Raw genomic sequence first — 15,676 nt, 5'->3', positions numbered from 1 at the left:
ATCATAAAAGCAGTACTTGGCAAGGACTCCACTGTCTTGTTTCTTGTCCGTAGCATAATAAAAGTAGTAAGCAAAGTATTTTGACTATTTGAGTTCGCTATAAGCATATTATATACATCTACATGATCTAGAAAACTACCTAACATGGGTGAACTATTTTTTCTGATCATGTAACTAGCACAGAAATTCAGAGTCCATTCTAGGAGTTCAGTATTTTAAGTGTATGTTGAGTGTACATTCCCTTAAAGACAGCTTCTAATATTCTAATACACATGGTTTTCATAGACTGAAGACCAAGTCTGCAAAGACTGTTATCTAAAATTAAATATTGGTACGTTATAGGATGCTAGTCTTGCAACCTATAAAAAGTAATTCTTCAGTCCTGTTCTAATATGCTGCAACTGCACTGCAGACAAGCATGTTTATCGAAGTTCATCAAGGAACAGCAGCATTTCTTCATCAGTGCATTATGGTGCTATACTTACTAGTAGTTGAGTAAGATCTGCATGTGCAACTTCTAATCTGCGCTGGCAGTCTGGAATCATCATTCGTGACTCTTGTAAGATCTCGATCTGTGAAAATTAGAAGCCAAAGAAATGAGAACGTATTCCAGACAGGAATGTTATTTTTTAACGCAAGTCTTTACTCTGAAAAAATCGGTAGTCCAGTCATCATCTAGGAACTTCAGAACAGTTGTACCCATTTTTTTGAACAGGCTTTTTCATTAAAAGACACTCGCTTAACAGAATTGCTTAAAACTCCATTAATTTGCAGGACACTTCCATTTACTTTGTGCTTAATTAAACAAAGTATTAAGTGCAGAAGAGTATTTAGAATAATTTTTCCCTTAGAAAAAAGTACTGCCTGGTAAGTTTTCCATACAGCGTTTGTTAAAAAGGCGATTTAAAACAAACTTTCTCCTGCTGTCGTGAAGCAGCTTCATCCAAAATGGGATCAGCTGGTTATATAAATATCTCCTGCATCTTTTGGGTAATAAAGAAAAACAGTGTTCAGATAATACCACATAGAGATAATTACTGCATGAAAAAAGTTATTGAGTTATTGATCACATTGTGTGCACGCTGCAGGAGGCTCTGACTGAAATACAAAGGTAAAGAAAAATGAAAAGCAAAGACCAGCAGGCTCATATTTTTGATGCTTATCATGCATAAAAAGTTATTACTTATCCTTGTGCTTCATTTTAGGAGAAAGATTATTCTCACCATGCACTTTGAACAAAATTACTAAACTGGCACCCCACTGAATCTGAATGTCCTGCGTCCTCCTACAGAAAACAACTTCAGATTTAAACAAGAGAACATTTATTTCATGGAACATTTCTGGATCTGAAATCCAACCACTGAGAGGAAAAGGTGTGCAGAGTTGTTCAGTAATGTTAAATCTATGTAGAAATGAAAATCTGTTAGATATTTAAATATGAAACCTCTTCTGGATTCAGGATAATCTGCCACAGAAGGCATTCCCTTTAAATGGCTTACTTCATTCTGTCATTCCTATGTTGTATTCTCCTTTCAGTATTAATGCTGATGTACTGAAGGGCCATTGTAAAAGGGAAGATAAGCTACAGGTAAGAATGTATTTATGCATACAGGAAGGCCTTGTGTAGTAAGACATTATCACCATGTTTTTAAGTGTCATATATTTAAGTCTTAGTTCAAGTGATTTTTGAGAGAAAGGGTTTAAAAACTTTGTTTCTAATTTTCTTTCAGAGAATCTAGGGCAAAACGTGTCAGTTCAATGAAGCAAAGATGGGTGACAAGTGTTTAAAAAAATAAAGTTAAGCATCCCCAAGTTCTAGTTCTCATCAGTGTTATCACTTTTCTTTTAAGCATTCAGTGTTGGACTGTATTAAAAATAAGACTAGGAACTCTGCATATTATACTTTCAGCAGTGAATGAATAAATAAAGGTTTGTAACTTCCATAGAATGAGGTGTGCCATGAACTGCACGAGATGATGCCTTCTGCTTTATGTAGTAGAAATTTGTTCTATAAAGAATACCTACAGGAGTGAGAATATCCAATAATAACTTCCTTGGGCCAGTATTGCTATATAGTTCTGTATTGTAAAGCTGGTAGGTGATATGAAAAGTAGTAACTTATTTGATACATGCTGCTCAGTAAGCGATCTGGGAAGGCACATAAATCTAGAATCTGTAAGCTGTAGTCCTGGCTGCTGTAAGAAAAGAACAGAACTACCCCAGTCGCTCCGTTCAAAACAGAATTTGATTGACATCCAAAGGGGTACCTGAGTTTTATTTATATATATTTATATATATTCAGTAGGTGCAAACAGTTGGAGATTGGAACAGGAATTTTGTGGAATGAATATTATTACTTGATTACCAAGCTACCTCTGCAAACTTTGATAACTTCTGCATAAAGCACATTTTTTCAGGTAATGTTGATAATTCCAGATAGACCATTTACTCTTACAAATGTTTATCATAAAGCAAAGTTAAAAGCTCAAATAATTAGAGAAGCTTTAGGACTGGAATTTTTAAAGTGTTTGCTCTCCAAATTCTATCAAACTTTCCGACTGAACTGTAAGGAGTTTAGATTATAAGCAGGCCACAGAGGAAGTTATTACATGAAACTGATCCAACTTTGCAAAGAACCGTAAGTATCTGCAAGGTTTCTGTGAATTATAATGCCAAACAGAAGTATGAAAAAACTGGTATAACTGCAGTGCATCTAAATACAGTGTTAAGACAAAAGCAAAAAAGCACAAACATATGTACAGGGAGAAGCAAATTGAATTTGTTGCCGGTAAGTGCACATAGGACCAGAAGAGCTATTGTGGCTACAGCGCGGATGATGTCCCCTTTCCTTTCAGTGCACTGAAAAAGCCAGTTAAACAAATCTCTTCAACCAGCCACATTTCTAGTCAGTTGTCTTTCAGGATTGAAGGTATTTCTACTAAAGAAGCAGATGTCTGGCATCTTTCAAAAGAAAGCAGGTTCCTCAGATGTGATGGAGCTCTAACTCTTGGGGTATATATAGCATATTTACTAAATGTGATGTGGATTTTTTTGTAAATTGGATCAGATGTCAAAGAACTGGTGTGCATAATGCACTATCAGTAGCCTTCAGTCTGTTTTCCATAAATTCCAGATTGCAGTGACAGTTAAAGCAGAATAGATGCCAAGACGCGGATCCACCTACCAGTTGCTTAAGTGGAAGGGCACCATAACTAAAATCAAACAATTACTTTACAGGTTCAAAATAAGCACAAAGGCCAAACATGACTCTATGAGAAACAGCTGAGGAGGTAATGCCCAAGGCTTTAAACATAAGCAACTTTGTTTTTTAGCAGGTCCCACAATGAAAGTTCAAAGCTACTATTTCAACTTCAGGCATATTAGAGCTGCTCATGAGGCAGATTCTCTACTTTTTGGATCACCCAAGCACTTACACCGAAACAAATTTTTGATCATTTAAGAATACAAATAAGTATTACTGCTTATGAGTGTTAATACTGAGTATTCTGCAACAGGAAGCAATTTTGCTTGGCCTGATGTATTGTATAATGGGGAGAACAGTTTTATCAGCTTCAAAAAGATGGAAGCGGAGTTTGTTTGTTGTTTCGTTTTCCAGCTGACCCACATCTAACCAAGAGATTTAGAGACAGGCAGATCCACAAATAATTTGAAAACAACAACAAGAAAACCTCCATAGGGATCTTTCCTTGATCTTATAAGGACAGCCTAATAAACTACTGGGTCACAGGATACAGTGACAATATTTTATATGACAGGCGTGGTGTTCTAAACAGAAAAGATAGGCTGAGAAAAAGGGAAATATGAATAAGTTGTATGCGTATGAATTATATGCGCATGCATTCATGCTTTTAAATACTGCCTCGTAATCACTTGACCTTTGTTGCACAGATAATCATAACAGCATGGATCTACTCAAAGATGGTAGGGACGAAAAGAAAAAAACATGCAAATAATTCAGTTTGCTAAGAAAAGTGCCACTTGTTTGAACTACTTTTCATCAGAAACTTTTTAAAACACTTGGAATCCATTGACTAATTACAGCCATAGCTGATGGAAGGACAGAGACCCAAAAGAAAATAGGACATCTCTAAGCATCATGAACACCAATGGTTCCAAAATTCATAATCCTACTAAGGAAAAGACTGTAGCACAAAGTAAACAGTCATGCGAAGGCTACTGGTTGGCTAATCAACATATTTGTAACTTAAATCCACATCATGGTATTACTTCTCGCCTCACTGGTAATCAGGGAATATAAAGGCACAATGTGTTGGGCCAGGACAGTGGCATGGGGACATAGGGAGTAGGACAGCATAGGTGATGTAGGAGAAAGCTGGTCATTGGGAAGGCAGGAACTCGGAGGAGATAGGGCATTAAGGTGAATACAGAGGGAAAAAAATGCAAACACACAGAGAAACTGTAGGAAACCAAATTTTGTTAGTTCTGCTGCCTTTGAAGCAACTTGTTTTATTTTCACAGAGCAGGCCCAAAAGAAGCTTGAGCTATCCACAAATACAGGACACAAGAGTATGCTGCAGTCCATTGTAGGTGAGTTGTCAAATACATTGATCAAAACACTTCCAGAGGACCATGAAGAAAAGCTTGCAGTAAAGAATTTGAGAACATACTGTTTTGTTTCTATAGTGCTGGAGTGTTTCAAGAACTGAAATGGCTATGTATCAACCACAAACTACCTACCATTTGTAGCAAGCAAGCTGGAGGAGGAGGAAACCTTCTAGATCTAATGCCTCAGTGTTTCAAACAAGCTTTCTCTGCAGCTCCTCTCAGGTGAGGGCTAGTTCTGTTTCTTCTAAAGCAGATCACTTTGGGACACAAAAGGCAGAAAGGTTTCTTTGGTCTTTTTGGAAAACAGTTTGTGACTGGCTGTTTTCCGCTAATGTACAACTACAAGGTTTTCTTCATTGTCAGCAGCAGGGGGTGGAAGGAGAACACCACATGACTTGAAGCTGAAAAATTGAGGTCTTTTCAGAGGACAGAAGCAAAACTCCACATCCTCCACTGAAAAAGTTTTTAATTAAATAGGCTGTATCATAAATTACAGATATTGCTCCTTTAGAATTAACTTAGGGGATTGATAATGGAATTGCCCATTACAGAAAGTTGTCACTTAATCAGCAGGCAGCACACTTCCTTCCAGCAGTTCAAAATTCTACCTGAACAGATCCATGCTGATGCAAGTATAAACCTCACCCTGTAAACAGGTGAGAGGTGGTAGACATCTGAATGAAGAGGTTGCTTTCAGAGTGGTGTAAAGAAAACACTGACAAAAGACTTGCTCTCCCAACAAGAATGGCTTGTTAGAACAAATAGCCAAATTTCCTCTCTGTCCCCCCCACCCCCCAACTTTTTGTGGGGGTGATTAAGCTTGGAGGAGAAGTTGAGGGGGTTGGGCTTTTTTCCTGGTTTGGAGGTTTTTTGGTTGTTTGTTATGATAAGATATAGATCCTGAATCCATGCTTTAGGTAATGCACGCTTTGCCAAAAGGTAGCAGGCTGGTTAGGAGATGTTTTAGAATAAGCTTGAAGGTTTGGAAGGAATCCCTCATCTGTTTTGTGGAGATTAAATAGCTGGGGAAATATTTGTGCTAAAATTGGAAGCAGACCAGACATGGGAAGTTCCCTAAACAGACAGAAGGCAGAAAAGTCAAGTCCAGATTTTTTTGCTCCCTCTAGAGCACAGGAAAAGAGAGCCCAACTGAAAAAGAAATGAATCATGTCCCATCTTGGTGGCAGGTCTTTTCTACCATAGGAATGTTGCCATACTAACTTACTCCAAAAACTGCACAAGTGCCTTTAATCTTCAGCATAAAGTCTGGAATCCAAAAGGTACTTACACCCACCTAGATATAAAGGAAAACAGCTTTTGGAAAACAAAAGGGAAAAAAGAAGATCACAGTAATGATTTCTTGTGATTTGGTCTCTTTCAGAAAGCACCTCAGGCAATAAAACCAAAGTTTGAAAGCATTTTTAATACCAGTTACAGTGTTAGGAATGTTATTCTGTGCTTCATACAGAGAATTCCAAGTTGCTAGCTTTTAAGGAAACAAACTGTGCTTGTTAAGGATACTGTCCAAATACATAAGGGGGAGCATTAGACTCTGCATTAGCATTTCCACTGCCTCTTTACCTAAGCAACTAGAGCTAGAGTTCAGATTATTAAGCAAAGACCATCTATTCTTAGGAAAAAAAAAAAACCAACAACCAAAAACAAAACAAAAAAACCCCAAAAAACTTATGAAAATAATCAGACTTAAGTGAAACTGTATGTTTCATCTAATCTTACTGTACTTGACTGGTGAGAATAATGAAACTTTGTTTGAACCAATCGGGTGGGGCTAGAAAGAGCTAAAAATTTAAAACACCAACTGAGCTAACCAGAGTATTTCTTTTAGGCTAAACAGACATTTAAAAATTAGAAAGTTACAAAACATTACCATGTTCCTTTCAGTGCGAACTCCTCCAGTAACAAGATTAGCAGCAAATCTCATCTTCCATAACAATTTTCCAAAATAATATACATTGTTTCCAAATGTATTTATTTTTAGCTGTTTTCAGAGATACTGTACCTTTCACTCAACAAAGCACGAGAAATACTGCTGTTTTCACTAATATTTGTAAAAAACTGTGTATTAGCAAGATGTACTTCATGCACTCTTATGTATTCTTTGACATGTGGATATTAAATTCTATGTTAATTCCATTGGATTTTTAATTCCTCTGGAAATGACATTACAGAAGTAGTAATTTGGAACTGTAGGATAGCTATTTTTTAAAAATTAAAATATATAATTTGTCAGTAAAAATGCTGATAGTTAACAAAAACTCCAGAATATATCTACAATCCCACTGAGAGGAAACAAGGAGTAGATACCTCAGGCTTTTCCCACACTCACAAGCCTCAAGATAAAAGCATTAGATGGGAAAGGATGTTTGTTTATGTACAAGACACATCAACAACCACAGAAATACAGAAAACTACTGGTTCCTCTCATTAATTAGCCTGCACTCACGAGTGATCAGCGTGAAAAGTTTCTATTACAGATAAAGTATTATGAAGCTCTGTGTCTTCATATATTGAGAACCACTACAACTGTGTAGAAACTAAGGCTTCATTGCGAAAAAATGCACATGGAGGTACAATTACACTACTTGCTGCTACCAGTCAGGATTCTTCATGACCCTCTACAGGAATTATATGCAGAATTTCATAGAATCATAGAATCGTTCAGGTTGGAAAAGACCCTTAAGATCATCAGGTCCAACCGTTAACCTATCACTGCCAAGTCCACCACTAAACCATGTCCTCAAGCAGCACATCTACCCGTCTTTTAAATACCTCCAGGGACGGAGACTCAGCCACTTCCCTGGGCAGCCTGTTCCAGTGCCTGACTCTCCTTCTGGTGAAGAAGTTTTTCCTAATATCCAACCTAAACCTCCCCTGGTGCAGCTTGAAGCCGTTTCCTCTCACTCTATTGCTTATACTTGGGAGAAGAGACTGACCCCCATCACTTACAGCTTATTTAAAAAAAAAAAAAAAACCACTCTGCTATCATCTGGTTTTTGTCTACAAAAGGCAGATATAAGAAGTTTAGAATTTAGGGGAAAGCTTGTAACAATTAATTTGAGCCAAATTGGCAGAAAAAACATAATAAGTGAAGATCAGTATTTGGGAAAAAAAAAAAGCTACGGAAGAAAAATTTTTGTATGTTTTTATATCTCAAAATCACACTGTCGTCAACTATGAGACTTGTAGGAAAAAGGGTTATTAAGTACTTTAATGAAATACTAGATTGAAAACAATTGTAATAAAACCTGAACTACTGTATATAAAATTTATCAGGTTTGTAGAAGTTAGGAAAAATATTAAATGACTTTTGGTGTATTCCACCAGGTATAATCTACCCGCCTAGTGGATGAGGGGAAGGCTGTGGATGTTGTCTACTTGGACTTTAGTAAGGCCTTTGACACTGTCTCCCACAGCATTCTCCTGGAAAAGCTGGCTGCTCACGGCTTGGATAAGTGCACTCTGCGCTGGGTTAGAGCGTGTCCAAAGAAGGGCAACGAAGCTGGTGAAGGGTCTGGAGCACAAGTCTTATGAGGAGCAGCTGAGGGAGCTGGGCTTGTTTAGTCTGGAGAAGAGGAGGCTGAGGGGAGACCTTACTGCTCTCTACAACTTCCTGAAAGGAGGTCATAGCAAGGTGGGGGGTTGGTCTCTTCTCCCATATAACAAGCAATAGGACGAGAGGAAAGGGCTTCAGGCTGCACCAGGGGAGGTTTAGGTTGGATATTAGGAAAAACTTCTTCACCAAAAGGGTAGTCAGGCACGGGAACAGGCTGCCCAGGGAAGTGGTTGAGTCTCCATCCCTGGAGCTATTTAAAAGATGGGTAGATGTGCTGCTTGAGGACATGGTTTAGTGGTGGACTTGGAAGTGCTAGGTTAATGGTTGGACTCGATGATCTTAAGGGTCTTTTCCAACCTTAACAATTCTATGATTCTATGAAAAGGAAGGGCTTCCTTGCCCCATAATGCTAGAGATTCCTTCCCTGTGATATACTGCCTACCACCAGTAGTTCTCACCCAGCTCAGATTTAGCTGAAGTACATGAGTTGCAACACAGCAAGTAGCGCAAACACAACAAGCACCCAGGACAATGGTAATATACAGGTGTTACGGGTGAAAACCAGGTGCAGATCCCTCAGGGATGAGGCACAATACAGTGAGTGAAAGCTCTGGCTTTACTGAAAGCATAGCGTTATCATGGTAGGAGCCCCAGGACAGCGATGCTAAGCAAAACGGGGACCCGACACAGCGGAGCCCTGCTCAGGGGTAAAGCTCAAAGGACAGCACTGCAGGGGTGGGTAATAGAACTTGCACTGATTAACGTATCATATATATGCAGTGGCCTGTTTTGCACACTAGTGAACTCGCTGATGTACTACAGGTGCTGTTGTCCAAATTTTGAGAGAATTCCAAGATCCACTGTCATGCTGGTGCCCGTGCGAAGGCAGGGGCAGATGAGGGGGGAAGGAAACTATCCTGGGTTTCTGTGACAATGAGATAAAACGTGCTTGGGACTCTACATATTCAGATGGGAGGAAGGGACCTATCCTGGGTTACCGTAACAAAGTCTTCTCCCACCCTACAACAGGGTCTTCAATTTATAATCTTGGTCAGCAAATACCAGCAGTGCAAGAAAACTCCTTTTGGTTTCTCTCATATTTACTCTGCTCCTCATTAAGTAAGTCTTTCTGGACAGTGTAGGTGAAGGCACTAACAATTACCCGAGTTGGTCACTGCCTCAGCCAGAGATCACTTGAGTTCACAGGAACCACAAGCTGCCCCACTGTGTAAGGAGTTAGGAGAAAAATATTCAGTCAAACCCTAACTATTGTTCTACAAAGGGACTGATCCCTCCTTACAGACCAGACACACCCTAAGGTCTACATATGCTGTAGGAATGGCATTATTCATTTTAAAGTAAAATTTTCTATAGTCACTCCTGTGCTGTTAAACCATATGTTTTACTGCAGAGTTGTAACTAGAAAGCTAAATGAGAATAGTAGTACATTAAGAGGTAAGTAATGCTTTTAAGCATCCCTCCCTCAACTCTGGATTGATTTGTATATACATATCTGATTTAGCTGATAACTCAGATAAAATAATAGTCAGAATTATTCTCCTAGTCTCAAATGACTGACTTAATTCCCATCCCCCAAATGTTACTTTTCATTACTGAAATAAAGACTATAACCATATTTTTAAATAAATACAATTATTCAGATTAGGAATTATTAACTAAAAGCAATTCTTAAAATGTGTAACTACCGGTATTTTTCCTGAAGAACGTCTCAAGTATTAACTCAATCCAAAATATGGTTCTGAGAAAACTCTCCTGGTATTATATAATTTTCTTTAGAGTAACAGATTTGATCCTATGAAAAGTGTGCGCATTCTTTCTCAACCTCCAAATTCTTCATAACCTAATATATTAACAACTTCCAGAATGCAAAGTGCACTGAAAGAACAAGAAGTGAAGATGTCATTGGAGGAACTGATTGCTTTCAAAGCTGATCAGGCAATTTCTGAGTGAATTGAGACTGTTCTCTGTGAAGGTTTTTGTCATTGGTCTCTGAGAACACCTTCAAGTACTGTGTAACATTTCATTTCACAGCAGAAGTTCACAGCCTTCCCTGGTTTTGACTTTGATGATACCTTGCAGGTCACTGCGGAAATACCATGGTGCAGTCAAATAATCTGATGAATGGGGGACACTAAAAATGGGAATTGCATTCATTAGTTCTCGTTAGCACCAGCGGATCTTCAGAAAGACTACTATTTTGTAGGATCTTAGAGTCTCAATTCGTGGTGAAGCAGAAGACAGTTCAGCTCTAGAAATAAAATTCTTTATTTGTATTTCTTTCCCATGGCGTAATGAGAGCAAGGCAGGACACATATACATGAACTGAAATATGAACTTACTAAAAAAGTTGGTTTAGCTTGTTCTAAAAGGGCTTTTCTCCTATCTTGTTTTCATTAATTTTTATATTTGAGTTTGTTTGACTTACTCTTCCATTGTTTAAAAATGAAGATAGGCGAACAGTAGGCTAGGTTTTATAACACGAGGCCACCAGACTATTGAAACAAGTGAATTTTAATTTACAGTTTCAGTGAAGATTTAAGAGAAAACATCTGGGAGATGCTTGGGAAAAACAACATAGTTAAAAGATAACATATTTAGTTGAAAGAATATAAAGGCCACAGTTAAACACAGACATCCCATACTTCTGTGAAGAATAAACCCAAATCTCCCAAACCCAAGCCTTCTCTCAGTGAGAAGGAAAGTTGACACTTCTCCTCCTTCCAAAAGGGCATGTACTAACTGTCTGCAACCACTGTCCTTCCTGGGGAACCTTCCAAGAAAAATTTAATCATATTGTAATAGTAACACTACACCATACTCTTGAACAGATGAAACTACAGCATGCACCTTGCTCGTCAGTGACTTCAGTACAAACTCTAGCAGCTGCTAGGAGCATCTGCATACCCCTTGTTCTCTCTCCTTGAGGTCTGTGACTTTACCAAAGGGATACCAGTATACTCAGGAGTTGAAATGTTTCATCATATTAACTACCAAGCATTCTCACTTCACTGCAACATTTGTACTTACCAGCAAGCACTTCATTTACCTAAATGCATCCACACCATGTATTTACGGGTTCTTGGTATCTCTGAGAAAGAGAGTTCATGATGGCCTCACACACACTGTTAGTGAGCGATAGCCATCCTGACACCAAGTGCTAAGTAATCCATACACAGTCTCCTTATAATTTATCAGTTCTGGAGCAAACGAAGTTTCTACAAATGCTTATTAGGACTTTCATAATTGATAGGATTTTAGTCTAGTATTTATATAACAGGAGCCTGGAAAAAGCTACAGGAGATTCTTTTATTTAAGGATTACTATGATTAAATGAAAGCAAAGAATGATTTTATAAAACAAGTTTTAGGATAGTTTACCTGCTTCTTAATTCCATAATCATCACATGCTTCAGCTTTCATTTTTTCAATCTTTTCTTCTTGCTGTTTTGCTTCTTTTTCATACATAACTTTTTCTTTGGCCAATCTGCAATTAAACCAAGTGATTGTGTTAATCTCATTCTATTACCGTAAAAAGTTACACCATTAATTAAAAAAAAACAAACCCAAAACTGAAAGCTGCAGTCCTATAAGATAATACACAGTTTTATAAAAAAAGGCTCTTAACCACTGCAAAAAAAATGCATCTAGGAAATGCTGAATTTAGCTATAATATATAATGATTCTTATAAGAATAATTTCAATTAAAAATATTTTTAAAGATTTGGTGTGGGCTTATCCATACAGAATATCCCAAAAGAGCTATACATTGGTACTTCATTTCAAATACATAACGAACAGGTAAGCTGCCTTGTAGATCCAGATGACTGCTAATAAAGACAGTAGTACAGAGAAGAAAGCTACCTATCTCAAAAAAGTCCTCACATCATAGGTAGCCAAAACAAACAATATTAAGATGTCTGCAAAGACAACATTGTTATAATCAGCTTTTAGATCAGTATTTGCCACACTTTCTCAACATCATCCAGGTTCTCACTGTTTTGCAAGTATATATTGGCTGTAACAATCATGTCACCTTTCCTCTTTCCTATTCACTACTAAATAACACCACTGCACCTGCATTATTAGATAAATAATGACAGACATCCTTCTTAGCAATAACTCTGAAAAAAGTTACCCCATGTAAATGAAAAGAAACAGCACTTTCAGCTCCACAAACTCTGATCCCAGAATGTTTTTTTTCCTGATCACTACGTTCCATGCCATTAAATGCATTATTTCCCATACTACTTTTCATACAAAAACTTGAAAAGTAGAATTCCCAACTTATGCAGTAGCCTCATAGTTTTGTGTTCTTTAGAGTATTTTCTCCATTGACCTTGATGCTGGTTTGGGGCTTATAAACAAAAGTAACAGTTCCATAATTTAAGTTACAGCAATTTTCTTTATGGCCTATCTTTCAAAGGCAAAAGAATCCATCTTTTAATCCTAATAAAGGACCCATACTTGGGAGCAGGATGCTTTTTACTAACAAGCATAGATTCAAGAGTAATGTAAAAAATTTTGAAGTTCAGAAGAGAATATTAGTCTAGCCTGACGCCCTACAGTAATTTTTTGCATTGCAAGTCCATTATCAAACTTCATTGTTTGTTGTTACTGCAATTTTGCTGTTGCATCTCTCAATTTGTTACATATGTTCATGAGGTATATGTTGGATTACATAATGCTAGATCTGAACGAAAAAAAATATCCTTCAGGATCTGGAGAATGTCAAAGTAATTTCTGATCAGCTAATTCAGGACCAAAACAAACATTGAGATGCTACTGCAAACCTGAGAGTGTGCCAAAGAAAATCTTCCCCAAACAAGAATAAGCATCAGATCAGCCTGTGTAAGATTGTTTAAGGAGAACTTAACAGCCAAAAGAATATAATCAGATCCAAGAAGTAAAGAATATATTACACAAATGAAAAGAGAATAAATAAAGGCCTAGTGGAGAGCTTCATGGTCATGTTAGCGCATCAGAGCCAATTAATTCATAATTTGTCACAGTTAAGTGCCCTACTAGAACGGCTGCTGAGGAGGGACAGAATGGTACTGGGATGACAAGAATCTTTTGTGAGCTGAAGCTGCCACAAAAGCACCACTGCAGTAATATATTGAGAAAAATTCCAAAGAGAATATACTGATATTGCAACAGCAGGAACTCTCCCTGCTTTTGTTAAGAGTTCACATCATCAAAAATCATTTTTCTAAAATAGCCTTAAGCTGTGGCTCCACAACAGTTGATCTAAGTTGGGCTGTGGCAACACACACCTAAACTCATTTCAACCCCCATGGAGTCACACCACCAGAGAGGGCCTTCAGCCTTATGAAGAAGCTTTAGCAGTGTGTAGAGCATGCAATGTAGGTATCATCTATGCCAGTTTCTACAAGTCAGCCAAGTACTAGCTTTGAGAAGTAGTACTGGGGAAAGACGGCAGCCTAATTACTAATAATAAAGACACTAAATCAGTGGCTTTAATTCCAGCTACTGGAACTAGCTCCAGTATTAGCATCAGCAAATATTGATTTAATAGAGGATGAGTTAATTGTTTGATCAAGGTTGCTTGATTTAATTCCAGACAGTATTACTTGCTTTTCTATTTTTAGGTTCCAAAAAAGTTAACTTTAATCAACCTGTAAGACAGATGATTTTTTTTTTTTTTTTTTTTGAACAAGAACAGCAAATTTCCTTGAGGAGCAGATGGAGAGAGATATGATTAAAAGCATTTTTTATGTTGATTCACTTACTGAAGTGCATATGCCATTGAAACTAAAGGCAACTCTCATCGCTAAACCCAGCATTTTTAATTATTTTAATTTTTGGCTAAAACAAAAGGCACAAGGTTTGTAATTACTTAGGTTTCCACATTACATTTTCACACTTGCATCTCCATCTATGCACACTAGCTTTTCAAACTGACTGCTATTCAAGTTTGCTTCCTTTTATCAAACAGAAAAGGACTACATGTTCTGGCCTAGTTTAGAATTAAATTTAACTTGATTTTTTGCCCACCTTTCTCATATCTGGATACTTAAGAATTGCATCCACATTTATCTATATATTTCTATTTCTATACTAATTGTACATTTCAGAAGCAGAACTTGAAATATTCTGCTTTCAAAAAAGGAAACACATAAAACCTGAAATATGAGACTGTTTTCTGTGACAAATTTTCCATTGCACTTTGTTCAGTAGTCAGAATTGTCCAATTTAACATTCAATTTATTATTAATAAGATTGGGATGCTGATGTTTAATGCTATTAAGAAGTTTTGATTTGAAGACATTTCCTGTACTAGATCCTTCCTCTACATGTCATGAAGCCATTTCTACTGAACATGTAGCTTGAGGAGATGCTAAATTAAATCAACAGCTCGCTCTCAAAAGGAAAGTGAAATTTCATAACGAAGCAATATTATCCCTTAATCACCTCTAAAATTTCAGCAGAATTCTACACAAAAATACCCACATGACACTTTGTTCCTTTGTTCTTCCTTTACCCTTTGTCTATCTAGAAACAAGATCCTGCATTGTTTGTTTGTTTGTTTGTTTTGGTGGGGGTTTGGATGGTTTCAGGTTTTTTTTCCTTCTTCTTCTTCCCCAAAAGATTAAAACATATACTAAACCAGAATCTTTATATATGGTGTGACCATACACACTGAACACAGGAAGTAGCTCGGTAGATACTAGGAAATGCCAGACCATAATTTGTTGCATTTCAAGTACACAGGTCATTTATAGATGAAAAAACCTGCAACCATAAAAACCGCTACAGGCAGACATTCTACAGTGTTGTAAGAGATATAAGCTACAGTAACTTTAACTTTTAACTAGAAGAATCCAGAATGATAAAAAATAAGGAATCAATGTAGTTTACTACTTATCAGTTATACTACACATACATACATACATACACATAAATTGTATGTTACACATGTATACTTGTATATGTGTAATAAGCCTTTATTCTACAATAGACAGTTCCTTAAAATATCCTCTTGTTTTTAAACAATCTGTCACCTGGTACCCATCTGATACTTTATGGTTAGCCTTATTTCAGCTACACAATATCCTGCATACTGTAATAGCTCTGCAAATAAACCGAACAGTTATCACCAAAAAGTTCCATACATTGAAAGGCACATTGTGTTAAGAAATGTTGTCAGCTCTGTGACCAGTTACCTAAAAGTTAGGTATCTAAATCTCCATTTTAGGAGTCGTTCTTTTCCTCTCTTTTGTAAAAACAATCCTGTTTTTAAGTAGTCTTCCATAAAAAGAACTTGAATGGACACCAATAGCAGAGAAGGGTGCTCACCCTTTTTAAAAGAATAATTTTTAACTTTGGTCACAAAATAGAAATTCTAGTCCTTCGTGCACTCAAAGTATTAAAAAAAAAAAAAGGCATACATTACAACAGGTATCCTCTCAGCTACCTTAAAATGCTATTGCATTTTTTAAATTCTTTTGAAATGCAGCTATGACATATGACAAGC

The 15,676-nt window shown here is 37.1% G+C and overlaps 1 protein-coding gene across 1 annotated transcript in view; it reads right to left on the bottom strand.

Annotated features, from left to right (window-relative positions):
• TBCA (tubulin folding cofactor A) overlaps nucleotides 1–15,676 on the bottom strand; it is a 33,899-nt gene that overhangs the window by 3,946 nt on the left and 14,277 nt on the right. Inside the window, exons 2-3 of the mRNA XM_082337371.1 lie at nucleotides 11,560–11,665; nucleotides 486–572 (exon numbers count right to left, since the gene is read on the bottom strand). Coding sequence (XP_082193497.1) covers nucleotides 486–572; nucleotides 11,560–11,665 — 193 coding nt within the window. The remainder of the gene's footprint in view (nucleotides 1–485; nucleotides 573–11,559; nucleotides 11,666–15,676) is intronic.

The sequence above is a fragment of the Platalea leucorodia genome, assembly GCF_965183815.1.
Source record: "Platalea leucorodia genome assembly, chromosome: Z".
Classification (NCBI taxonomy): domain Eukaryota; kingdom Metazoa; phylum Chordata; class Aves; order Pelecaniformes; family Threskiornithidae; genus Platalea; species Platalea leucorodia.
Note: the sequence above shows the minus strand (reverse complement) of the source record. Positions and strands in the feature narration are given on the sequence as shown.